We start from the raw sequence: 27,235 nt of genomic DNA, 5'->3' as shown, positions 1-27,235 counted from the left end.
GACGGCAGAACTGGGGAGGGAAGGTGAGCTCGGGCACACAGAACCACTCACATTTGGTTCTCAATTTCTTTTTCTTCCTTATTTGTTTTTTATTTGTTTCTTATTTTGTTCCAACTTTTAAGCCAGTTTTAGCCAGTCAGAGCAGGTCTCAAGAAGGAAGAGTGTTGGCTCATGTCAGTAATCCTGCTACATGGGAGGTAAAGGCAGGAGGAGCACTGTGAGTTGAGGCCAGGCTGAGACAGACACTTAGCATTTCCAGGTTGGCTTGGGCTATGGAATGAGACACTGTATCAAAACTGCACGTGGATCTGAAGTGCTCCAGACACATACTAAGCTCTCTTCTGGGCTTACCTGTTCCTTGTTGGTCCCAAACTCTGCTAAATAAAGACTGAGAGCACAAACTCTGAGGTAAATGTATTAGTCAGGGTTCTTTAAAGAAACAGGACACTGATATAGATATAGGTATAGATATAGGTATAGATATGTGTATACATATGTGGATATGTGGATAGATATGAATATAGATATGTGTATGATATATGGATAGATATGTGAATAGATATGTGGATATGTGTATAGATATGTGTGTAGATATGTGGATAGATATGTGGATAGATATATGGATAGATATGTGTATGATATGTGTATAGATATATAGAGATATATGTATATCAGTGTGCCATCAGGCTCTGCTTCCCTGTTAGAGGGGAAGAGAGTCAGGATACCCAGGATCAAAAGAGACCTCAGGCAGTGGTGAGCACTTAGAGAACAGACTTGCAGGAGACAGCTTCAGTGAGTCAGCTGGCTTAATGGGGAGGAACGGAGCTACTTAAAACTTTGGAGGGTGAGTAGGGGCTTTCGGGGTGAGTTATGTCATTGGCCAGGGCCAGGGTGCTGAGGATGCCTCATTTGCATTAGGAGGAATTCCAGGTGCTGCTGGACATGACCTCATAAGGGGAGAGGAAGTTTAACATGGCTGCCAGTCTATGTGATCTACTCTGGTGGGCAAAGGTAGAAAGATTTCCAGGGTTTGGACATGCCTTAACCCCACTTCTTGTTCCGGCCTGTCCTTGCCCCCAGTTCCATAGTTCCCTGGATATATCTATATATATATATCTATATATATATATATCTATGTATATCTATATCATCTATATCTATCTCCCAGTTATATTAGGGATATGTATATACACATACATATACATATATACACACATACACACTATATATATATACATATATTCATATATATCCATATATATTCATATACACACACACACATATATACATGTGGGTAGTTGTTAGATTGTTTACAGGATGCAGTCTGGGTATTCCAACAATGGCAATCTCACACTGGAGAGACTGAACATCCAGTAGTTGCTCAGTCTAAGGCTGATTTCTTAGCAGTCTCAGTCAGGCACAAAAGGACTGAGGATTTATGGAGAGCTGCTGATCTTCAGTCTTCATTGGAATCTCAGAGAAGTAGGTGGCAATATCTGTGAAGGAATGCCACAGTAGCAGGATAGAAGACTAGCCAATGAGAGTGAGGGCAAGCAGGCGCAAAGCAGTTTCCTTTCTCCATGAAACTTTCTCTTTCAGTTACCAGAAGGCGTGGCCCACACTCAGGGTGGGTCTTCCTGCTTCAAATAATCTGACGTAGAAAGTCCTGCTGGAGTGGCCTGAAGCTTGTGTTTGAGATGCAGTCAAGCTGACAACCAAGATTATCTACCACAATCACCTCATCCTAGATTCCACTCCTACCTTCCCTAATTATGATCTGTGTGTGACTTTGGGTAAATTCCCTGATGTTTCTTAGCTTCACTTTCTAATTATACAATGGAGGATGATAGTAGGACTTGCCACTTCCGACTTCTGTGAGGATGAAGAGAGATGCACCTCTGTAAATGGAGGCTCCGATGATTAGCCACTCTCCCCCTTTCACACTGTGCACCTGACAAGAAGATCTCACTCTGACCTTAACACCCATCATACACTGCCACACAGAGTCGTGGCTCTTGGGTCTTCTCTCTCATGCCTGCTTCACGCCTGCAGTATCCACCCTCATTCCCTGACTGTGATGATCAGCCAGGATCAGCCATCACCCCTCATCCACCCATGAATTCCAGCCGCCTCTCATCTGCCTCTTCATCCCTCTCCCTCTCTTTCTATAAATAGTTCCTAATAGGAATTAAATATTTTTTTGTGGATTTTGTTTTTTGTATTTTTGGAACAAGTTTGTATGACTTCTTTAGAACTTTAAAGTTATATGAATATAACACCACACATTTCTGTCTCTGGAAAGAAGACAGAGAAAGATTACAAGTTGCTTTGTACTGACAATGATTAATTTTTTTTATGGTTTGGTGGCTGATATGTGAAATGTTCTCCTTGCTTAGAATAACATGTTTTTTTAGGTTCTTCCAGAGATACAAAAGACAAGCTAAGTGACACACTAGTGACTTGTAATCTTATATGATTTGCCAGTTACCTTCACAGGTTCTGTTGATAGTCTCAAGATGGCAGCCCAAGGCTCGTGTTCAGTGAAAAAGAACACAATTGTCTCTGTTTCTGTATTTTTTTTTTTGTCGTACACCTCAGATCCTCACAGCTCTACCGTGAGATCTGTTTTATTACTAAAATGTTTACAGTGAGAATATAGTAGAGTTGATAGCAAGTTCCTCACAGTCTAAAATGAATGGGACTTTTTGCCCATGTTCTGAGCAGCTATTTCCCAGGAGATGGGTTCCATGTAGTCACGCCTCATTGCAGCCTCCTGGAAAATTACTCCACCGCCTTTGTAGGACTGCTTGCATTGGCATCTGCGATGGTAGCTAAATAAATGAGATTTCAAATAAATAAATGAGTAACACACGCTGATACTGGACGCACTCGTTTGCTTGGCCCTTGTGCTGATACTCCACGATACAGCGGATCAGCTGGTCATTCTCCTCCAGGAGCCGTTGGATAGTCTCCTGGTTGACCTTGGCCTTGCAGCGTAGCCAGTCAGGAGTGAAGATGACCGACATGCTGCAAAGAAGCTCAAGAAGCTCGGAATCTCTATTTCTGTATTCTAATTTTTAGTTTATTTGCACTGTTTTTATTTATTTATTTATTTATTTATTTATTTATTTAAAAAAACTTAGCTTCTGGATCCAAAAATAAGGCTCTTGGTTAGACATAATATTTCATTGGGACACTGAAGGCATTTTATTTTGTTGTTTTTTCTTCTTCTTATTTTGAGACAAGGTCTTACTCTGTATTCCTGGCTGGCATGGGGCTTGTTTTGTAGACCAGTTTGGCCTCAGACTCCTTGGCTGTGTCTCCCAGTGCTGGAATTGCAGGTGTGTGCCATCACACCCAGCTTACTGATGGCATTTTAACACACCATCTTTCTAACTTGATTTTGAAACCATTTTTAGATATACAGACAAATTGTAAAGACATTACAGAGATTTCTTATACCCATTTTACCTGGCTTCTGGTGATGTTAATGGTGCCAGAAGTCCACATTTGCATATGACTGTTAACTCAAACACACACTATTTAAAATTTCCACTTTTTTCACTTGCATTTTTCTTTTTACTGGAGGACTCAGTGGAATACTGTATGCATCTGGTCCTGATGATGATATATTCTCCTCCAATCTGCAACTGTTTCTCAGGTTCATTTGTCTTTTATTAACTTAACACTGATTTAAAAAGCACTAATCAGATGTTTCATAGAAAAAAATCTCTCCATGTGTGCTTACGAGATATTTCCTTGAGATTTCACTGGAGTTAGGGAATTTTTCAGAATAGCACAGAGGGGAAGAACCCTTTTCATTGTAGGGTGTTAGTGATACATGATAACAATTTGTAGTCATCAAATCATTACTGGAAATGACAATGTTGATCATTTGGTTAAAGTGGTGGCTGCCAGATACCTCAGCCATAAAGTGAGTACACTCTCTTCCTTTTCATGCTTTGGATTCGTTAGAAATGAGTTAATAAGTTTAGTTAACATTCAGGCTCTGGCTTGTGATTTAGATATGAAAGTATTACACAGAAAGGCCTCAGGTTGAACCCTTGGTCCCCAGGTAGTGGTGCCCTTAAGAGGTGATTAAATAAGGTTGCAGGCCAATCCACTGGTGAATTCACAGCTGAATCCCTCTAAGAGGGAGAGCTGACTCAGAGGAAGTTTGAGTCTGAAGGAGACCCTTTCTCTTTGGCTACTTCTTTGGTTTCCATGAAGTGAGAAACTTTCTCACCATGCTGATCAGCCAGAATAGGAGCCAGATAATAAAACTGTGAGCCAAAGTAAATCTTTTCTCCTCCACTGTTGTTTGAAAGTGTTCTCTCAGAGTGACAAAATGTAATGAACACAAACTGTTTTACCGCCCTGATGGGAGGGTATCAAAGACTATGCAGACCTGTGTTAAAATAAGCAAAACTTTTACCATAGACTTGGAGGCTATCTATGCAACTGTTCCGTTCCTCTGATAAAATGCGACTCGCTAATTTTAGCATTTATCCTTAAGTCTTGTAAGGACAGTAATTAATGAGCGACAATATGCTCAAATGCTGATTTTCTATTGCCCCAGTTAATTCTACATTTATCAGTTGGATACTTTTGAATTTTTCTGAGACAATGAATTTCCCTTTGTTTTTATTTTTTATTCAATCATGACACTGTTACTTATGTGTATGTTCATAAAAGTATGGATTGATGGATACTTATTTTATTCCTTGTGTTTAATCCAATTCTAAGCTTGCTAATTTTGTTCCAGGCTTGGGTAATAAAGGCACTTAATTTCTGTATTATCTAGTCACCTACCAAGCCCATATGAGTTCATGCAGATACCTTTGACTCAATTCTAGCACTACAGGACTCTTTTTACCTTCTTGCTGATTTTCTCTGACAATGAGAAGCCTAACTTCTATGACTGATAGTTTTTTTTAATATGTTCAGTCCTAGCACATGTGTGAAAACACATTGTCATTTAATCACTAACTGTATTCATATGTGAAACACAACTAGAATACAAATATTTTCTATAGTTCTTCTTGTCTTTAGCCCTACAATTAAAAAAAAAAAAAAGCAAAACCAAAACACTCTTTTCCAAAATTACTTGTCATGTTTTCCCTCACCCTAAGACGTTGTCTGTCCTGTTTGGATTCATTTGTATAGTTTACGTTCCATCCTGAGAGTTTCAACAGCCTGATTTACTTCTTAAATTTGTCCACAGTAAATTTTACTGCTTGTGATTGATCACTATTGAGAAAATGCCCTAAAGCTGGATTTCAAGCTTGTGTCAACTTGACACATAAAAGCAGCCAGTACAATTGTTAATTGCTATAGGGTGATCTCAGCTGCTATAGCCACAGAAGGAGGGCACTTATGTGTCAGAGGAAGATCACAATCCAGATGTTTTTACCGAGTATGTTATACCATAGAAAGCTCTTTAAAACCAGTGAGCTAAGCAAGCACATAAACAAAACAAAAACCCCAAACAAAGACAACCCCAAGTCCTGATACAAATAAACAAATAAAACCCCTGTCCAGTCAGGCTAGAGTAAAAATTTAGCAGGAACTAACAAGAATCCTAGCAGCCAGAAGGCCACAGCACAGATTTTCTTATGAAATTCCCAGATTTACAAAGATTTGAGAGCTAGCAAAAAAAAAAAAAAAAAAAAAAAAAAAAAAAAAAAATCAGCATTCTAGAACCATAAAAGAAATATGAGAGCCTGGACAGAAAACTCAGAGGCAGAGCACTGGCTACTCTTGAAGCAGAAGTTCAAGTCCCAGCACCCTATATCTCTAGTTCTACAGGATCTGACTCCCTTTTCTGGCCTCTGAAGGCACTTGGTGTACTTACATGCCAGCAAAACATCCATACACATAAAAGTAAAATTAAAAAAAAAAAGAATTATTGATAAGATTCATGTCCTGAAGACTGCACATAGAAGGAACTCCTGGATTTGTTAGTAATTGTGATAATGTGATAACAAGAGGTGGCTCTGGGAGAAAGAAGAAAAGTGGCATCTGACGTCTGAAGTGGAACTCGCACAGTATTAGGCAAGATAGCAGCCAGAGCCTGTCAGTTTTCAGCTTCTCAGCATCAAGAAGAGGGCCTACTACTGTCTATCAGCTTAGCCTATGTCCAAGGGTACTTTGAAATATAGCACAGATAATTTTTTAAAAAAGATGATTGTCAGCCACCATGTGGGTGTTGGAAACTGAACCTGGATTCTCTAAAAGACCACAAGACCTGTTAAGTTCCCAATTATCTCTCAAGCCTAATCACCAACAGCACAGGCTGTAAGCACGTCCCACCATTATGCAGTTTTGTTTTGTTGGATTCTAAGGATCCAAACCCATGGGAAGCGCTCTTTCAGAAATACCTACGGAAGAGAATCGCTGCAATCACATGAGGTTTATTAAATGAATAGGTGGAATAACAGTAGCTGGTGCACCGGGGTCCTCCGCTCTCAAGCGAGAAAGAGGAACCCTGAATGACCAAAAAGGATGGTTTCTATACAAAGTTCACAAAGACAGTTAATTGCCTATTAGATAATAAAAGAGATTTCAAACATCTGTTCCCAAGCCTGGTTTCCATCCAGCCTCCATCCCAATTTACAACCAGGCCCTATCCTAATTTACATCTGGATCTTGTTCCTGGGAGAATTCCTTTTATGTGACTTTCGTTTACCCAGGTGTTTTATTGCCTCTATCTTGGGTCTTTTGTGCTTTTGAAATGTTTATTCAAGCCCTTGGGATGCATCCTAGGGGCAGCTAACACTTGAGTGTAAATTGAAACTCTGAACCTAAGAATTTTTCATGTTGAGACCTAAAATTTCATTTTTACAATTTATTCTCACATTTTCTCTAAATTAATCCTATCATGAAAGCTGGTCCTCAGGGAAGGGGAATCCAAGTCAGTTCCAGCTCAGGGGTCTGTGGATCCTGTTTCTGAAGTGTGTGGTGTCATCAGTAACAGGGACTTACCTTTCACCTCTTGGAGAGGGGAACCAAGGACAACCGCAACATAAACTTCCTGCTTTTGCTTCTTGCTGGTAAGTGTATCTACTTTGTTGCTATTGCTGTTGTTGCTATCCTTGGAACCTAGTGATAACCTGTAGCTCTCTGGGCCTCCGATAGGCCTTTGGTGCCAGGTAGGGACTCCTGAGGCCTCCAGCCTCTTGGACTTTATAGTTGCTGGGTTCTAAACCTCTTCAGTGTATAGAACATACATACATACATTTCATTCAGTGGGTTCTGTTTTCTCTAGGGAACTGATTCATACAGTTCCTAAGGATATTCATCAATAACTCAAATTTCTCTCTCTTTAACAAAATCTTTCTATTTTGAAATTATGATTTACTGAAAGTTGCAAAAACTAAAATAGCACAAAACATATACTCTTGGTTAAATGGTAGTATCGCTTTGTCATTTGTGTGCATGTCTTCTTTTTATACATGTGTGCTTGTATCTCCTGAACTATTTGAAGAACTTTACTCTTAAATTATGGCCCCTTTATACATGGATAGTTCAGTGTCTATTTAATTACAATATGAATATCTTATAATACAATTAAAGTATATACCAATTTTAGTAAATTTAATGTTGACATAATACTCTGATCTACCAGTAGTATTTCAATTTTGTTGTTATTGACTCAGTAATGTTCCCATGCTCATTTCAAGTCAAACTCCAGAACAGAGTCGACTTTTACTGTGAACTGTCACCTCTCTTTGGTTTATCTTAACCTGAAACACTTCTTTAGCTTTTCTCTGTCTTTAATGATGTTGGCAGTTTTGGCAAACACAGCATCCTCTTCTCTTTCAGCAGCATGTCCCTCATTTTAAGTTATCTGTACTCACAGTCAGAATAAAGAAACTAAACTATTTATTCAAATAGTTCTGGGAACACAGCACACAGGTGTAAAAAGAAGACATACAGACAAACAACAAAGCAATACCATCGTTTACCCAAGAGTATATGTCTCAGGTCAGGGCCAGAGACAACCATCTGTCCTACATCGGTGATGTTTACTTGAGCTGCGTTTGAATACACGTTGTCCAACTTCTTTTATTTGCCCCTCAGCCACACCAACAATGGCTAAGAGTATCTCTGATACGTTTTCTAATTTCTGTCAATGTTGTTGGTACAAAATAAACTGCAGTGTAGGTTGACTTTATTTTAACATATTTTACATAGTTTACAGTTCTGTATCATGAGTGAAGTTGAATATCTTTCAACATCTGTAAAGATCATTTTTAATACTTTTGGGTTTTCTTGTAAATTGTTCTTGTTTTTTTACCTTTTTTTTTTTTCTGTAGAAAGTTTTGTCTTTTTACTTAAGCTTAAAGTTCTTTTAAAATTAGAAATGTTAGGGGCTAGAGAGATGGCTCAGTGATTCAGAGCACTGGCTGCTCCAGAGGATCCAGGTCCAATTCCCAGCACCCACATGGCAGCTCAGAACTGTCTTTTACTGCTGTTCTAGGACATCTGACACTCTCACACAGATATACACAGTCAAATCACCAATGTACATAAAATAAGAATAAGTTATATTAAAAATTGGGGATATTAGCCTTTTATCTTCAATGTAGTAAGGAATAGATTTTTTTTCTTTTTCAAATGGTTACCCAGCTGCCTCAATAGTTAAACAGACAACAAGCAATTATCTTTGCTTAAATTATAATACATATATACTAACTTTACATACATGAAATATTTATATGCATTTTACTACATTTCTAGTCTTTCTATTCTAGGCCACTGGGCTGTCTATTCTTATACAAAGGCTCTTTACTGTATTTTACTATCTGATAGAACTAATTTTCCTTTCTAAGTATTCCAGAATGTTCTTTTCCTATATAGACCTCATGACCAACTTTTTTCACATACATTAAAAAAAAAAGCTCATTGAAATGTGTGTATGTGTGTGTGTATGTGTGTGTGAATGTGTGTGTGTGTGTGTGTGTGTGTATGTGTGTTGGAAGGCATGGGTTGGAATTGAGTCAGGGTCTCAGGTACCTCAATTGGGCCTCAAACTAACTAGGTATCAAAGGGATAGTCTTGAACTCCTGACACTACTGTTTGGAATTGAATATTCCGAGATTCAAGATATGTGCCACCACATCCAGCAGCTCACTGAATTTCTTCCAAAAATTGCTTTAACTTTATAAATCAACATCGGGAGAACTGGTGTGTGGATGATATTGAAACATCCCAGCTAGGGACAAAAACAGCTTGTTATTGGTTAAGTCTCCTTTTGTATCTTTTAGAAATATTTTATAATTTTTTTTCAGATAGATTTTGAACATTTGCTGTCAGTTTTTGAAAAAAAAATTGTTATTGAAAATGGGGGTTTGGTATCTGTTGGACTTTAAAACATATATATATATATATATATATATATATATATATATACCTTTTTTGCACATTCATTTTATATCCTACTACTTTTCATAACTCTTTGGTTAGTTTAGGTGATGTTATCATTGATTTTTTAGGGCAGAGGTTAGCCAATGTTTTATATAAAGGATTTGTACTAAGCCAGCATTTTCCAGACAAAACCAGGAAAATATAAATATGAAAATATACATATGTACTATGTGTCAAGCACCCTCTTAAACACTTTTCAATTGTTAACTTATTCAGTCCCCAATGCATGAGCAGATGAACGCATTAGAAACAGTAGGAAACTGAAACCCGCCAATAAGGATTGTCAATGAGGGCTGCACGACCAGACTAGAGAAGCCCTTGAAACCTTGGTAAGGAACTGAACTTTAGTCTAATTCAGGGTGGTGGTTTGAATATGCTTGGCCCAGGGAGGGGCACTATTAGGAGGTGTGGCCTTGTTGGAGGAAGTGTGTCATTGTAGGGTGGGCTTTGAGACCCTCCTCCTAGCTGCCTGGAAGACAGTTGTCTTCTCCTAGCTGCTTTCTGATCAAGATGTAGAACTCTCAGCTTCTTCTCCAGCACCATGCCTGCCTGGACGCTGCCATGCTCCCGCCCGGATGATAATGGATCTAAGCATGCCCCAATTAAGTGTTGTCCTTCATAAAAGTTGCCTTGATCATGGTGTCTCTGTACAGCAATGGAAACCTTAACTAAGACAACCATAGAAATGTTTTAAGCAGAAAATGTGTGATCTGCTGATTCATGCTTTGAGAATGTCACTCTTCTCTGATAGTAAGATTTAGGCAGCAGATCTGAGAGAAAGACCTTGCAGGCGTGGCTAGTCACACGAGTAAAGACATAAAATGGTGTGGGCTATTTGAAGCATAGGTCTGTTTGGAACAGAAAGTACCCAGTGAGAGGTACTTTCAGTGAGAGGCAGGAAGGGTGGTCAGGCTAGATCAGTAGGCTGGAAAGATAGGAATCCAGGATAACATTGGCAAACAATGTAAGGAAACAGAAGAAACTAGTATTTTGAAAATTAATATAAAATCAGGTTGCATTAAAGATTATGTTCCCTGACCCTAAATGTATTCTTTTTTGACCCTTACCCACCTCACATATTTTTGAGTTTTTTTTTTACTTGCATGTTTGTGTGTGTACCACCTGTATGTAGTGCCAATAGAGACAAGAAGAGAGCATCAACTCCTCTGGAATTAGAGTCCCAGATGGTGCTGGGAACTGAACCCTGATCCTCTGTATCTTTTTAAACCACTAAGCCACCTCTCCAGCCATTGTGCATACTTTTATGCCTTCAGTTATCAGTGTGTGTGTGTGTGTGTGTGTGTGTGTGTGGTGTGTGTTTTCTCTTAAGCAATTGCTTATTGGACAGTTCCTCTCAACACTTTATAATATATAGGAGCACATTGAGTTTCTAACCCGGGGCAAGGAATTATGAAAGCATTAATGGCAGTGCTGCAGTTTGTAGGGCTTTCTGTTTGCTAATCACTGCTCAGTTGTTGTGCAGACTCAAGAATTTAACCCTGGTAACAACCTGTGAAGTCGGTAGTATTTTATTGATGAGGAAACAAGCACAGAGACGTACGTTTCCCAATATTATACAGTCCATAAAAGTGACACGTAGTGAGGCTGAAAACAAAAGAAATCTAGGCCAATGGCTGCTTCTTACAGCAGCTTCCTATTCAGTTCATTCAGGTCCCTAATGAAACAGCAAATTACTGCTGTTCAGCCAAATCTGGCCTCACCCCCTGTGTTCACAGAGCCTGTAAGCTAAGAATGATCTTGCAGTTCTCCCTCCCCCTCCCATCTCCCTTCTCCCTCCTTCTCCCCCCATTTCTGAGAAAGGGTTTCATATCCCAAGCTGGGTTTGAACTAGCTATGACCTTGTACTTTTTGTTGTGTATGTAGCCAAGGCTAGCCTTGACCTCTTGACCCTTCTGCCCCTACCTCCTGAGTTTTATTGTAACACAGCCTGTTCGTGTATATTATTGCCCATGCTTGCTTTCATTGTTCACTGAAAGAGCTGAGGAGATGCAGCAGAGGTTCTCCGACCCAGACAGCTTCGCTTTGTCCCTCTGTAGAAGAAAAACAAAACCTTCAGCCCTTTCCCTGAAGGAATTCACTATTTAAGGGGCACAAAAGTCAAGTAAATATGTGAGTATGATATTCAGACTTAGTACTCACAGTTAGTACTCGTACTGAGTACTCACACTTAGTATTCATACTCATACAAGAGCTATAATGACTTTGTAGAGGAATCAAGTGGATTTCCATCTTAACTTGAGGATAAGGAAAGACAGAGAAAACACTGACTGACTCACTCAAACATGGAAAGACAAGCAGTATTGAGATAGGACAGGAGATTAAATCTGATGCTATTGGATCAGAATGCAAAGGTTGGCAGAGCCTGGACTACTAAGTAAGTAACCTGTGTGGCTGGAGGAAAAGCGGAGATCAAGGGTCAGACTAAACAAACAATTTGTACGGGCCGGGCCTGCTGCTCAGTGGCTAAGACGTTTGTATTTTCTTCTTTTTTTGTTTTGTTTTTGTTTTGCTAGGTTGAAAGTCACACTGTTTTGCCTAGGCTGGCCAGATTTCTGGGCTCAAGCTATTCTGTTGTCTCATCCCACAGAGTAACTAGAACCATAAGCATGGGCCACCTCGCCCAGCTGTATTTCTTCTTCCTTTTAAAAGTTTTTATGTGTGTATGTGTGTGAGAACATTTGCTCGCCATGGCATGCATGTAGAAGTTAGAGGATAACCTTGGGTATTGGTCCTTACCTAGTGTGAAGCAGGAGATATATATATTGTTATTTTCTATTCTCTACTGTCTGTCAGGCTAGCTGGTTGGTAAGTTTCTGGATTTCTCCTGTCCCTGTCTCTCATCCTGAAGTAAGAGTGCCAGGATTACAGGTGTACTACTGTGTGTTGCTTTACACTGGTCTGGGGATTCAAACTCAGGTCCTCATACTTGTACAGCAAGCACTTTACTCATTGAGCCATCTTCCCAGCCTTGTATCATCATCTTCTTCTTCCTCTTTCCTCCTTCTCCTCCTCTTTCTTTTTTTATGTATATGAGTCATCTGTCTTCACATATACCTAGAAGAGGGCATCAGATATCATTACAAATAGTTGCGTGATAAAATGATTTCTTCCTAAATCAGAATCTAACAGGACCCTGAGAGTGTCTGCTACCATGCTCATTCTCAGATGTTCCGTGCCCTCTTCATCTGCCCAGGAGTTCTGTCTTTTCTCCCTAATGACAGTAACCACTAATAGGTCTTTAAACATTTTATGACCTATACAAATCGGATAGTTCAGTATGAGTTAATGTATCAGCACCTGTCATTATAAGACAACTTATATGTATTGGCAGATGTCATCACAAGACAATTTATATGTTTCTTATCTCAAAATGTATCACTATGAAATGCAGTTATATTGGCAAAACTATGTTGGTTTTAGTTTTAAAAAATATAAAAATGAAAATAATAAAGGGTCCATTGAACTTTGTATAAATTTAACTTTAAAACCATCTGGCATCCCCCCTCTCCCACCAAGGCTGGGGATGTAGCTCAGTGCTTGCCTCTGGTTTAATCAGACTATGTAAACTGAACATGGTGGTGTAAGCCTGTAATTGGTCAAGGTCATCTTCAGCTACAAAGTAAGTAGAAGGCCATCCTGGAATATATGAGACTCTGTTTTCAGTTACACAGTTTTCTATCCTGGTGGTTGGGGTGGAGAATGTGGGAGCCAGACAGTGTGATCAAGTCTTACGAAGAGTGTGGAGCAGGACTTCAGCCTGAGGAGGGTGAAGTTGTGTGTCTAGAAAGGAGACCTGACATAGCTCAGTGAAGAATCCAGTCACAGGTGGTTTGCTGCAGCACTCGGGCCCCTCAAAAGAGAACGCTGACATTGAACTGAATAACTAGTCAAGTTGAGCATTACTGAGGTTTTGAAGGAGTGTTTGGTTGGATCACACGGAGAGATCACTGGGCATTGAGTTGCTGGATGGAGCATCAAGACTGATGTCATTTTGCTCTGTACCTGACTGAGTTCACAAACAAAAAGAACTAAGCAGCAAGGACAGGCATGGTAAAGTGAAATTAACACGAAGACTACAGTAAACATCTGGCACCATAAACTGGTTTCCTGGAAAGCCCCTAGCTTAGATTAGTTCTTTCCCCTCTTTCAGATTCGTATATAATTTTGATTGTATTCCCAATACAGCTTTTATGGCATCTCCCTTTTGATTGTGTTTTTGCTCACATTGCTAATCACAAGAGAGCAGGGCTGCTTTATTTACTTGTAGGTGTGTTCTCAACGGGTGACTCACCAGATAACTTCTTGAGATATCAATCTGACATTTTCTTCTTCCTTTTTCTCCTATTTGGGGAACAGGCTCTATATATCATTGCCTTCATTGGGGGAGGGCTTCACTACTTTTGTCAAAACTCGAATTCAAATTGAAGTTTGAGATGACACCAAAGATCCTGCAGAATCTGGGAAGGAGAGCTTTATCTTGCAGAGAGCACTGAGTTAGGGACAGGGACATTAGAGTAGAGAATGTCTGGTTATCTGAGGCAGAAAGAATAATACACTGCAGGGAGCAAGTGACTGGAGTGTCTGCTTATTTCCTGGGATGGGAGGTTTGGAAAGATAGTCAGGGCTTCTGTTGCAACCTGGCTTCATGTGGATGTGAGGATCCTGGAGTTTATCTCTGTGATGAGAAAACAGTAAGGGGTTTGCTCATTTGCATATCATTATCCTTCATAACAAGTATGTACCACTTCTGTGTCATACACTTTGGGTAAATATCATTATCCTCTCAGAAAACCAGGAGATGGCACAGTCAATTAAAAAGTTTTCTTCCGACTAATTAACAATATCACCTACCCCTTAGACAAATTAAATCCACTCTTGCTATTTGCTTGGTGCTGCCTTGCTTCAGTTCTCATTACCTTTTACCTAGATATTTCACACGAGTATGTAAACTGGTCTCAGCCTGCCATTTCCTCCTTCAGTCTACCCTTCCTGCTCCCTAAGCATGTTCTACCTTAAGTCAAAGCTGATGTACTGCTCTTCCCCCAAATTTATACATGATGCAGCGAATCCGTATCCTTGCATGCAGAATAAATCACACCTTGTTAACTTGGCACTTTATGTCTTCCTCAAGTTGATACTTTTTTTACTTAGGGTTACCATTGCTGTGAAGAGATACCATGACCAAGGTAACTCCTATAAAGGACAACATTTAATTGGGGCTGGCTTACAGGTTCAGAAGTTCAGTCCACTATTGTCATGGTGGGAAACATAGCAGCATCCAGGCAGGCAAGGTGCTGGAGGAGCTGAGAGTTCCACATCTTGTTCCAAAGGCAAACAGGAGACTGTCTCCCATGTGGCGAGGAGGAGGGTCTCAAAGCCTACTCCCACAGTGACATACTTCCTCCAACAAGTCCACGCCTCCTAATAGTGCCCCTCCCTGGGCCAAGCACATTCAAATCACCACAAGCATTTCAACATTCTCTCTCATCCCACACTCCTCTAACCTCAGCCTTAGCTATCTTCCTCAATTGGCTTTGTTTCCCACTATTTCCTCTTAATCTCTTATGTCCCAGTTTTTTTCTTTTTAATAGGCTTGACCTAAATCAATCAGTTGCAAAAAGATCACACTCCAAATTTAGTGTCTTAACACAGTAAACATGTTTTATTTCCACAGCATCTGTGAGTCAGGAGTTTAGGAACATCTCAGTTGAGTTGTATGGTGGGATCACTCATGAGATTGTAATTTTCTGAAGGTGTCACTGCAGAGAGAGATCTGTTTCTTTTTTCTTCTTCTTCTTTTTTTTTTTTTTTTTTTTTTTTTTTTTTGTTTTTCGAGACAGGGTTTCTCTGTGTAGCCCTGGCTGTCCTGGAGCTCACTCTGTAGACCAGGCTGGCCTCAAACTCAGAAATCCACCTGCTTCTGCCTCCCAAGTGCTGGGATTAAAGGCATGCGCCACCACTGCCCGTCGAGAGATCTGTTTCTTAAGTGATTGCCAGGCTGGTGTCAGCTTCTCTGGGGCTTCCAGAGCATTCTCCATGACAGCTGGCTTTCTTTATAGAAAACTTTATAGTCCAGGAGATCAAGGCCAAAGTCCTAATATTCAGATCTCAGTCAAGAGTCACATACTATCAGATTACTCTTTGTACCGCTCTGAAGTAAAGGAGGGAGACAAAGACAAGGGCATCAGGAGGCAAAGCTCAGGAGAAGAATCATTAGAGTTGGCTGCCACATTTTTACTTGATTCTTTCTTCATTCTCCAACTCCATGCGTCCCCTATCTCCTCTGTTCTCTGTAGCTCAAATTCTTTGAATGTCAGATAGCCTGCTTAATAAAATCCTACTTTCTCTTTCTTACATTTATTTGGTATGATGAAATATGAATCTGAAAATTACATATCAAATGATAGAGAGCTGAAGAACTTTTTCCCTTCTAAAGTCCTAGACTTCGTTGCTCTGAGATTGTGTCACTAAGAAGAGTGGATCCTCTTTTTCTTCTTCTTCTTCTTCTTTTTTTTTTTTTTAAAAGATTTATTATTATAAATGAGTACACTGTAGCTGTCTTCAGACACACCAGAAGAGTGTGTCAGACCCCATTACAAATGGTTGTGAGCCACCATGTGTTTGCTGGGAATTGAACTCAGGACCTCTAGAAGAGCAGTTGGTGCTCTTTAAGCACTGAGCCATCTCTCCAACCCATTGATCCCTTTTGTTTGGAGGATTTGAACAACTTGAGTTTGACTTAGAGAAGTGACCTTGTGCTGGATAGTTTTATGTCAGTTTGACACAAGCTAGAGTCATGTGAGAGGAGGGAATCTCAATTAACAAAACGCCTCCATAAGATCCATAAGTGCAGGCCTGTAGGGCAGTTTCTTAATTAGTGATTGACAGAGGAGGGCCCAGCCCATTGTGGGTGGGGTCATTTCTGGGCTGGTGGTCCTGGGTTCTACAAGAAAGCAGGCTGAGCAAGCCAGTAACCAACACTCGTCCATGGCCTCTGCATCAGCTCCTGCCTCCAGGTTCCTTCTCTGTTTAAGTTCCTGTCCTGGCTTCCTTCAATGATGAACACTTGATGTAGAAGTATAAGTCAAATAAACTCTTTCTTCCCCAATTTGCCTTTTAGTCACGGTATTTCATCACAGCGATAGAAACCCAAACTAAGACAGGCCTCAGTTTAGAGACCAGGAGTTTATAGACAAAACTCTCTGCACTGATTTAAATTTATGTTTCCAAAGAAATAGAACCTGGAGTCTACTTTTCAACTCAGGTTTAATATCGGAAGTGGCTCTGATGTGCTTTGAGCCTCTCAAGCACTACTTCATTTAGATTTTATACTTCTTCTCAAGTGCAGATATTCCTTTATCCCTTCTTGGTGATGAGGGCCACAGTCCTCCTGTGTGCTCTCCCGTTTTACATCAGCCTGCTAAAGCTAATGTTGTTAGACTAATCCTTAGTAGTTTTTATCAGATGGACATATCGACGACTAGAAAACATTGCAGCTTGTATAATCTTCCTTCGTTCCTTCCTTCCTCTTCCTGCCCCGTAGACTCTTCTATGCTACTTGAGTAAGGCTATTGTGTAGACTATTTTGTCAGTGGAATATTCCTGCCTTGTTTTCATGAATATTTTGAAATCTATTTTCTACTTTTTAAAGATTTATTTTATTTATATGAGTACACTGTGGCTGTCTTCAGACACCTAAAAAGGGCATCGGATCCTATTATAGATGGTTGTAAGCCACTATGTGTTTGCTGGGAATTGAACTCAGGACCTCTGGCAGAGCAGTCAGTGCTCTTATCAGCTGAGCCATCTCTCCAGCCCGAAATCTATTTTCTTATAGATGATGTTTTCAATCAGTTTTAGAAACGCTCCTTTCATTATTACAAACTCTTCTCCCCCAAGTTTCCAACACTTTTCTACTACACTGCAACCCACTAGTAAAACAGTGCCCACCCAACTCCCCCATCTGCTAGCAGACTGCTTTGTCCTTAGGGTGTAGCTTTGAAGTCATCCTATCTGTCAAATGTTAATGAAAAGTTCTAGAGAAATTCTAAATTCTCTTATTGGTATTCTTATAGCACCTAGTTCATTTCTCTAAGCTGACACTTAAACTCATCCATATTTTTCTTCATGTTTTTCTTCTGTACCAGCCTCTGGAGAATAAAGGATTGATTGTTCATACTTGTATTCTCTGTGCCAGGCATACCTAATTACCTAAATGATTCCCAGGGTAATAGGACAATACACGAATGGCATATGGAGGATTTGGTACAGGCTCTACTTTTGCATAAGGTAGATTTTTGACTGATTGTTGAGCACCTGTACACAGCACACAGCACACACCACACAGTCTGGTCTTTGCCATTCTCATAACCGTTTAACCATTCACACAGAGAAAACACCGAGGGCACCACTGTTTCATTGGTTACTTTTATGCCTAGGCAACATTTATGTATTGTGTGAGGTTTTATAAGCTTCCTTTCTGACACTTGCTTCTCTACAGTTTCTTAAACTGAAAACAAGCATTCATTAAGTTATTGTGCATGCTCTAGACTAAATGCTAGGATAACAATTTCTGCATGATAGGGGTGGGACAGGAGAAGAATGCTGTAATCTGTAAAGCCGGTCTGCTTCTGGGAGTAAGGCCAGCATTAACACAACGCACGATTGTTATTTCTGAATGTCCCTTTGCAAAGAACAGCGTTTCTCAAACTTTCTTTGACCAGACTTAACATAAAGAAATACATTTTTAATCGCCATCTCTGTACATAGCTACAAAAAAGAGTAATTTCTCTTAAAACTCCCTTTTGTCACGCATTCTGAGCTTTTTCCCACTACATTATTCTTATTAAAAAATAGAGTGGTGGACCCGTCCACCCAAACCTATTTTACAGAACTCCTAGAGACCAGAATCCACGGCGGCTTGAAATAAGATATCTGGTTGTAGTCTTTCTTTTCCGGGTCTCCCTTCACTCTTTAAGTTGCAAATGTTGATCGTACTAGTAGTGCTCTGTGATGGGGCCGTTCCTCTCCTTCCCCCGGCTTCTTTAAGAGGGTGGTACCGACTCATCTAGGGGATGGCGGAGGGGCAGGGCCCACTAAGTCCCGGGCACAGGCCTGGCCCGCTCTTCCAGTTCTTGTGAAAGCTAGGGTGTGTGCCAGCAGAGCTCGCAAGGCCGAAGCCGGGGGGCTGCTCCAGACCGGCGCGGAGTCGGTCCAGCACAGTCGGCCCGCCGTGTTTCCGGCGAGTCCACCGGGGTCCGCGCGTGCGCAGAGCGTCCCCCGGGGTGGGGGAAAGACCCTTTCGATCGCCCCGCGCCCGCGCGCGCGCCCGGGAAACCAAAGTCCACGGTGGGCTCCGCGCGGCGGCGCGCGCCAGGGGGCGTTCCCGCGCGGCCGGCCCCGCCCTCTCTCGGCGCCGAGCTATCCTCCCAGTTTCCCCCGCGGTTCCTGCACTGAGGTTGTCGCCGGCGCGTCGCCTGTCCCGCGGCTCGCTCGCCCTGCCGGTGCCATGGCGGCTTTCAGCAAGTACTTGACGGCGCGGAACTCCTCGCTGGCGGGGGCCGCCTTCCTGCTGCTCTGCCTACTCCACAAGCGGCGTCGCGCCCTCGGCCTGCACGGGTGAGGCTCGCGGCCGCGCCGCCTTCCCGGGCCCGAGCAGGGTGCTGGGTGCGCGCCTTGCCCTTCTCTCCAGGTCCGGATCTTCGCGGGTGCCCGCGGAACCCGGCCAGCGGGTCTCCGAGTCCCGCGGCGCGGCCCTCGGCCTGGCGGCCGCCGCGCTATCCCCAAACGGTGGGAGGGAGGAGGGCGCCCGGAGCACCTTCACCACCACCCTCTGTATGTCAACTTTATGGGTGCGTTCTGGTTTTGCCATCTCATCGCCACTGAGTGCTAAGGCTTGCGTTCAGGATGGACATTTTACTCGCCAGCTCGACTCCGGAGTAATGCCGGTGGATAGTGGCCAGGGGCGTTCCTAGGGGTTTTCTGGGTTCAGTGGGCACGATTTTCTTCTAAATTGGTCAGTGAGTGCCCTGACATCTCATTTGGAAAGGTTGAATTGGTTCAGGGGTGTGTGGAGGACAAAGTTTCCTCCATCGGTTTTATAGGTGAAAGGTGAAAGTGTGTTTTAGGTGAAGATCACTTGTTAATTACACCGTACAGCTTCCTGCCTGGAGAGGATGTTAAAGTTTCCTTTGAACTTTTGGGGAGATTAGGAAAGAAGAGAGAATTGAGTTTTGGTGGTGGGTTTACAGGCACAATTTTAATTTCTTGTCGCACATTTGATTTTAGCGAGCGATAGAGAAGCGATTACTACCTAACTAAGTATGCTTGCTAGTCTTTGGGTATTTACTATTCAGTCTTAGAATAATGCTTTCATGCGTCTTATTTCATCAACCCTCTGGGTAGGTACTATTGTTTCCTGCTTTTGATTTGCTCAAACTGTCTTGTTATTAGAATTTGGCTTAAAATACTAGCAGAGAGCTCCAAGTACCCTTTCATGAAATATTTTCTGTCTCATCTACTTTGACTTACTTATCGACCGCAGCATTGGCCCTTTTCTTCCTAAATCAAAATAATGATATGCATCACCTTCATACATTAACTATTTGCTGTTTTTTTTTTTTTTTTAAAGAGTTCTTGAAGCGGGCCGTGATTAATTCTAAATATTTTTCTATTAGATTGTGTCTCTTCTGAACTCTCATTTGGAATTAGAAGTTATCAGTTATTTGGAATATGCCGATAGAACATATTAAATGCTTTATCTTGAATTACAGTCTCTGTAGAGAAACATTTTAGAGCATAAAATAGACATTTTAATAGGGAGAGAACTAGATTGCTAACAGCTCTGACTGATTTAAAAACAGTTCTTGTTACTGGGACACTGTATACATACAAAAACAATAGACAGCATAAATGCCAGGTTTATAAGATTTTTGCAAGTTAAAGACACCTGTGTAATCAATGCCTAGATCAAGAAGCAGAATGTTATCAGCACCCAGAAAACCCCACTGTCCCTTCCCAGTCACAGTCCACGCCAACAGCTCTACCTGGAAATGAATAGCAATAGAGGGGACATAGTATAATACAATTTATCTTCCTTAATAATTGAAGCTGTTCATCTGCCATTCCAAAAATCTTTTTGAGAAACTTTGTGAACTTTCTGAAGATAGAATTATGCAACAGATAGCTTACTGAACAAAGTAGAGTGGCAGAATCTTTGTTTTAGATGTTAAAAGTTTTGAGGGGTGAGGATGTAGATTATGAGCAGATAAATGTGAAACATACATTATTGAGATAAAATGATTGAACTTACATAAATCACTAATATGTAATTATATATTATATAGGCATATATCTAATATAAGAATATATATACACATATAAAATGTATATATATATACACACACACACACATATATATATTAGATATTGTCTACTTTCATGGTCTTATGCTTATCTTTCAATCCCTATCTTTGGTTTCATAGTCTGGAGGTTATAAAATTCTGGCCTTCTATTTTACTGCCCCTTGGGTGCGCTTGGTAACAGAGCTAATTAATTTTAATATCTGGTACTTAACTAAGGGATAGGTGGTTGCTGGACTTTATTTTGTTCATTTTGTGAATAGTAAATTTGTCTTAGAAGATATATTCTCTTGGAATTGAATAGTTAACAAAACTAATGAAAGCATTTTAAAAGTTACATTGCAAAATTATTCTAAGTATTAGAGTGGATAAAATTCTGTTACTTTAAAATTCTATAAATGTAATTTTTATTACCCTATTAAATCACACACACACACACACACACACACACACACACACTTTTGGAGTAAGTAGAATAATCATCCCCTATTTATTTTACCCATATTGTTTCATCTATCTGTTTGATCTCTACTCCTTTTATAGGTAAAACTTATATTTATTGAAATGTGCAATTCTTAGTTATGTTTGTCAAACAAATAGACATACTTGAATTAAATCCCTGTCTTATAAATTGGGACATATTGGTCTCCCCAGAAAGTTTCTTTGTATTTTTTTTCTAATCATTTTCTACCACTGTTGTGCTAACTTTCCCCACTTTACTCTTCCTTAAGCATGGCAAGAGTCTTTCTTACATGGGCAAGAGTCACTTAATCTCTAAAAAGGAGTTGTTGGTTTAGGATATGCTATTTCTGCTCTACATGCTGTAGGAGACAGATATATGTGACATTTAAAAATAAGTAAGCCATCCCAAGGAGCTTATACTCTTGTTAGGGAAAGAGACTTAAACATGAGATGTTAAAAGTGAAGATGGTGCCGTGGAGAGTAAGGACACTTTAATACCAGCTTACCTGTGTTAACTGGTTTTGTACTTCTTCAGCCATGTGCAGTTAACTTGTAGTCTGTTGAGTGCACTAGGCTGCTTTTCTTTGGGGTCTGATTGCGCTCTGTGCAGGCTCAACCCCTTCTCCCCATTGTTATTTTTCTTCGAGACTTAGCTCAGCAAAGAGCTTTCTGATAGGTGTTTTCCACCGTTTCTAAGGTGTTTTCCACCGTTTCTAACTCCAGACTGATGTTTCTACCCTTTGCTTCTCTGACACTAAGATTCCTCTTTCCTAGCACTCACTGCTTAGTTTCGTACAGGTCTCTTTTACTGGCTTCTGCTTACATCAGAATCTGAATTTCTTGAGGCTTTGGACTGAGTCATGCTTATTTTTCCAGTTTACTTAACTTTTATTTTTTGCTGTACTGGGATCATACCTATTAGGCCTTGTCCATGCTACACAAGTAATTTACCACTCAGCTACAGAGACTTTGAGTGATACTTAAATCCCTCATTTGCATATGTCCCCGGGTAGACAATAAATGTTACAGAGGGGATAAGTGATACAGAGCTGTGGAAGAACTTTTTAAAGAACAGTTGACAGGAGTTGAAGAAGTAAATACAGGCCTTATCTCTATAGAAGTCATATGTGTACCCGAGAGTCTGTAATGTGATCTGAAGAATGGGAAATCAGCAAGGCTAGCTGGAATACAAGGGCAGACACCAGTGTACATTGTCACAGAATTTTACTATGCTAAATAAGTAAATCATGAAAGACTGAAGACCGAAGAAAGCAGTTTTCCTTCCCATCAGTGCTTGTGAAACAAAAGTTCAGATTTCTCATCCTAGGTTTCAGAGCTTTCCTCCTTCTGGTCTCATCTTACCTGGCAAATCTCATTGTGGTCTCGCCTGCCAGTTGGTATTCTGTGTTCCAAATAGGCCAGTTTCTACACTGTTCTGAGCAGACTATCCTCATTCCTGGCTTTGCAGCTTTATCCATGTGATCAGTCTTATCTGTAATTCCTCTGTCTCCTTTGTTCCCCTTCTTTAACATTCTTAAAGGGCTAGAGAGAGGTCACTCTGACATGAAGTATTTAGCTGCTCTTGATGATCTAAGCGATGATCATGCTGCTTTTAACCGTGCATACAAGTAAGTGCCTTGCCTGCTGTACTCCGCTTCACTGAGTGTAGCTGGGCGTGTCAAGTACACCTTCATCTTTTGTCCCTTTAAAGCCTTAGTCTATAAATGGTGGGTCACAGTTTCCTTCCCAGATTTTTCTGCAGTTTCAGGCAGCCCATATTTCTCTTATTCACATCTTTGCTTCTGCTTTATTTTAGGTCCCACTTACTTCGTGTCTTTTGAGCCTGTCTTATATCTGTGTTGCTTTCTCTGCATCTGTTAGAAAATTAGCAGAATTAGTAGCAAAGATTGTATCTCAGCTTAGTAAATATCTTAAGATTCTTTTACTTAGGACCTTTCTTATATGTTCCCACTACTGGAAACTTCTTTGCCATTTCTCCAACCTGAGTCTTAGTGGCCTGTTGCCAGGCTCTACTTTATTGTATGCATGCCTTCCTATCTAGCAATTACTTCTTGCACCCCCTTCCCACTAACCCTTGGTAACTTTCCTGCAAACTAAATTGTCCTTTCCTTATGTCTGTGGGGCTTGCTTCACCTTTCTTTTACAAGTTCACTGAGGGTTTTGTGTAAGTATAAGCCATGTGAGGTACTGGGTTTGAATGACACCCTTAGAATGAACTGTTGAGTAGAGCTATATGGCTGGCCTTACTTGGGTTTCTAGAATAAAAGGAGATGCTTGTGGGAAGCATACATTAAAAAAGCATTAAAGGGTATATCCGCAGCAGCAGTTGTGTACTGAGCCCAGTTGTGGTAGATCAGGTGAGGGTTGTGAGAAGTGTGTCTGTGGTAAAAGTGGTCCAGTTAGTTACAGTTCTCAGTTTTTGGTACATTAGCCTTTGTGGGCAGCCCCTCTGTTTCAGTGCACTGGCATGTGCTGTTCCCTGTCTGGAATGTTGTTTCCATGGCTGTCACATTGTTTCCTTCCTCCCCTCTTTCAGTCATTGATCAGTTAGATCACAGCTAGACCTGTTGCCATTCAGTTTAAATAACGTCCTTTGTGTGTGTCCCTTTCTGGCTATACTTTTCTCCTTAGCACTTACTATTACCAACTGTGCTATTCATTGTACGTATATATCTTGTTTACTGTATATCTGTGCTGCTGGGATGTAGTAATTAAGCTCCACTGAGGAAGAAATTTTTGTCTGTTTTGTTCATTGGTATAGCCTTAGTGTATAGAATTGGGTTTGGCAAATTGTACTCAGAAAATACTGTTCAGTGATTCTACCAGTGAGATGCTGATTCCTTAGAGCATGGTTACAGTTAATGTAAACAGTATAACTTTCTTGTTATAACCCTAACCCTAACCCTATCCTTTTGGAAACTAGACCTCTTATGCCTTCTATTTGTAAGTTCAGAAGCAATATACATGATAGAATTAATGTATGATTTTTAAAAACCAACTTTTGACAGTTAAGGACTAGAAATTAATATTAAAGAAAAATAAACTAAAAATTATTGATATGACCATAAATATAATAAACATGGCTTTATTTTTGCTTACTCTGTATTTATATGCCCTTTACAGTTATGCATGTTTTGCTGTTTTCATTTAAGGTGTAAATCCTTTTTTCTTTATGATCTTTATGGTTATAGTTTTATGGCTTTATCATATTTTATTTTACCCTTTCTTGTTATGTATTTTCAATGTGGAAGATTTGTTTTTTCTTGTAGTGCTAGAAGTGGACTCCAGAACCTTGCTTGTGCTAATAGGGGTTCTACAACTGATCATTCGTATGAATTTTTATGGATAGTACTGTATAGTTTTGTTTCTTAGGACTACATTGTAGAAATAGATTAATAAATGCAAGTCTATGGATGTCTTTATCATGATGGGAGGGGTGTGGACATTCTAAATTAATGTAAATTGATGTGACTTTTTAAAACGAGTCATGCAAAATGGTAATGCTATGACTGAGTTTTAGTATAATTTGCCATTATTGAGGGATTTTTTTTTTTCTTATAGAGGTACAAAACAATATTGAAAAGTTAGTTTACATGTGTTTTATAGAGTAGCAAGAATGAGGTTTGTTTTTTGTTTTTGTTTTTCCATTCAGCAGCAGCATCTTGATCATGAAGTACCTTGATCATGAAGTTAAGGAGGTCTCTGAGGTTGAGGAAGGACTCAGAGGGTTAGTTAGCCATGCCTTAGATCTATGACTTCTTACCAGTTTCCGTACCTTCTCTGAGCCTCAGAAGAATAGGGATAATAGTATTTATTTCAGCCATCAGTGTATGTGAAGATTGAATAAGAAGGCATCTTAATCCAGTACTCAACTCAGAAGCCTCATTATGCCTACCAAAAGAAAACTAAAAGGACAACAAAATATCCCTTTGTTAGCTTCCCAGAAATTATTGAGGCTTCTTCCTAAAATTGCTTCTTTAAGAATTTAATGTATCAATGAAAATGTCCTTAAATAGTTTTCAAGTTGGTGAATCCATTTACTTTGAGGGCATTATACTGGTTTTAGAGACATAGTTTCAGGTCTTACATGTTTCTAGTTGGCATCTCCTAAATAGGATACTCTGTATTTCTCTGGCTGATAAAGAGGGGTCTAAAGTTGTAGTATTCAGAGTGTGGTCTTGCAGTGCAGAATAGAACTATGACTTACTTTGTGACTATAAGCTTTTGCTAAAATAGCATGAAGTTGCATTCATTTTTATGACAACCAAATAGTTTTCACTGACTTCCCTTTTCAAGTTGTTCCTTTGTTGTCATTGTTATTTTTGAACCTTGAGTAGTATTGGTTGGGTGGTACACATCCTCTTTGGTGTGTCACATCATCTAAAACTTTTGATCCTTTAATTAGTATTCTTTCTGTATATTTTCCTCATAAAAATCAGATTAGAGTAAGTATAGATAAGGAATGACCTTTTTGTTGATACATACCCTTGGAGAATATACCCTTTGAGAGAGAATTGTTTTGGATCTTACCTGTACCTTACCAGCACCTTCTGGTGACAGACCCGTTGTTTTCCTCCTCTTTCTTACTGAGTAAGCAGAGTTGTCTTTTAGAATAATTCTATTAGAACTGGAGGGAGGGGTCTTTCTGTTTGGGTTATGGAGCTGTCAGGATGAGGCCATGGAGCCAGAGGTGTCTTCACATTGAAGCAGGAGAAAATCCCTGGTCTAGTCTAACATTTAGTGTGTAGAGTTGCCACCATCCCTTCAGAGACCAGATTGATTTTAGTCTGACAGATAAGCTCATGTGTAATCGTAAACTTTACTATGTCCTTCTAAGTTCTCAGGCCATCTATATCTTTAGAGAAATGAATTGTAATATTGTCTCAGGATCCACTCATCTAGGACCTGACAAGTATTCTCCACCTAGTCTTTCGGAGTAGAATACATGCTGTAGTCATATGAAAAAAAAAAATTACATTTTTTGAATTTATGTAGCACAAATTATTTATGTAGCACAAAGTAGAATCAAATTTATTCAAAATATTCTTTTTTTTTTTTTTTTTTTTTGGAAAGTTTTAAGGAATGTTAAAGGTTGTTTAAAATGGAATTTGTTCTCTGTACCAGGGCATTGGGTCCTTGGTTAAGAAAAATCAAGACATTTTTCCTGGAGTTACTTGGGTTGTAGGCATTTGTGTCAGTAGGCAAGTATAAGAACACAATACTTAGACTGTTGGCTGTGTTCTTCAGGGGAAACTATACCCACGTTATGGAATTTGGTTAGGGACAACTGTGGATGTTTTGTTTTGTTTGCTAACTTCTTGAGACAGGATTTCATCTAGCTCAGGTTGGCTTTGAACTCTAGGTAGTTGAGAATGACCTCGGACTTCTGAGCCTCTGTCTCCTAAATTTTGGGATTACTGGCATATGTTACTCTGGTTTTATGTTAAAAACAAAACAAAACATTTCTTACCCTTCTGCTCGTGTAGCAAACCTGAGTGAGCGCAGCTGAGTAAATATAAATGGCAAAGGAAGCTCACCAGAGCATTGTCAGTAGCACGGCGCCTACAGATAGGTACAGCAGCTCACACAGGACGGGAGCACGGGCAGACACAGAACAGACTGGATAATCTACTCCATGTGTAAAGTCTCTTGATGATGACCTCCTTTTATTTTTAAGCCATGTGCGATTGGTTTTTTTTTTTTCAGACCATAATTTAATATACTTATTTATTATTTACACATTTTGAGACAAGATCTTATGGAACCCAGGCTGCCTTTGGACTCAGCTGTGCAATTAAGGATGACCTTAATTCTTGAGTCTTCTGTTTCCTCATTTCTCAGGTGTTGAGATTGCATGCATGTACTGCCAGCCTTAACATAATATTTCATGTCTGCTGGCATTAACAAATTGGTACACTATGTGGAATGGAGCAGCTTCTTGG

At 40.1% G+C, this 27,235-nt stretch overlaps 1 protein-coding gene and 1 pseudogene across 2 annotated transcripts in view; one reads left to right on the top strand and one right to left on the bottom strand.

Moving 5' to 3' along the window:
* Positions 1–2,627: 2,627 nt before the first annotated feature.
* Positions 2,628–3,047, bottom strand: LOC117707888 (SS18-like protein 2 pseudogene; annotated as a pseudogene).
* A 15,488-nt stretch (positions 3,048–18,535) lies between these two features.
* Abcd3 (ATP binding cassette subfamily D member 3) overlaps positions 18,536–27,235 on the top strand; it is a 51,291-nt gene continuing 42,591 nt past the window's right edge. The window contains exon 1 of one of the 2 annotated variants that reach the window (XM_034500119.2): positions 18,536–19,068. In XM_034500119.2, coding sequence (XP_034356010.1) covers positions 18,959–19,068 — 110 coding nt within the window. In that variant the 5' untranslated portion in view covers positions 18,536–18,958. The remainder of the gene's footprint in view (positions 19,069–27,235) is intronic. The other variant, XM_076933197.1, reaches the window with a different exon arrangement.

Source organism: Arvicanthis niloticus, chromosome 4 (genome assembly GCF_011762505.2).
Source record: "Arvicanthis niloticus isolate mArvNil1 chromosome 4, mArvNil1.pat.X, whole genome shotgun sequence".
Taxonomy (NCBI): Eukaryota; Metazoa; Chordata; class Mammalia; order Rodentia; family Muridae; genus Arvicanthis; species Arvicanthis niloticus.
Note: the sequence above shows the minus strand (reverse complement) of the source record. Positions and strands in the feature narration are given on the sequence as shown.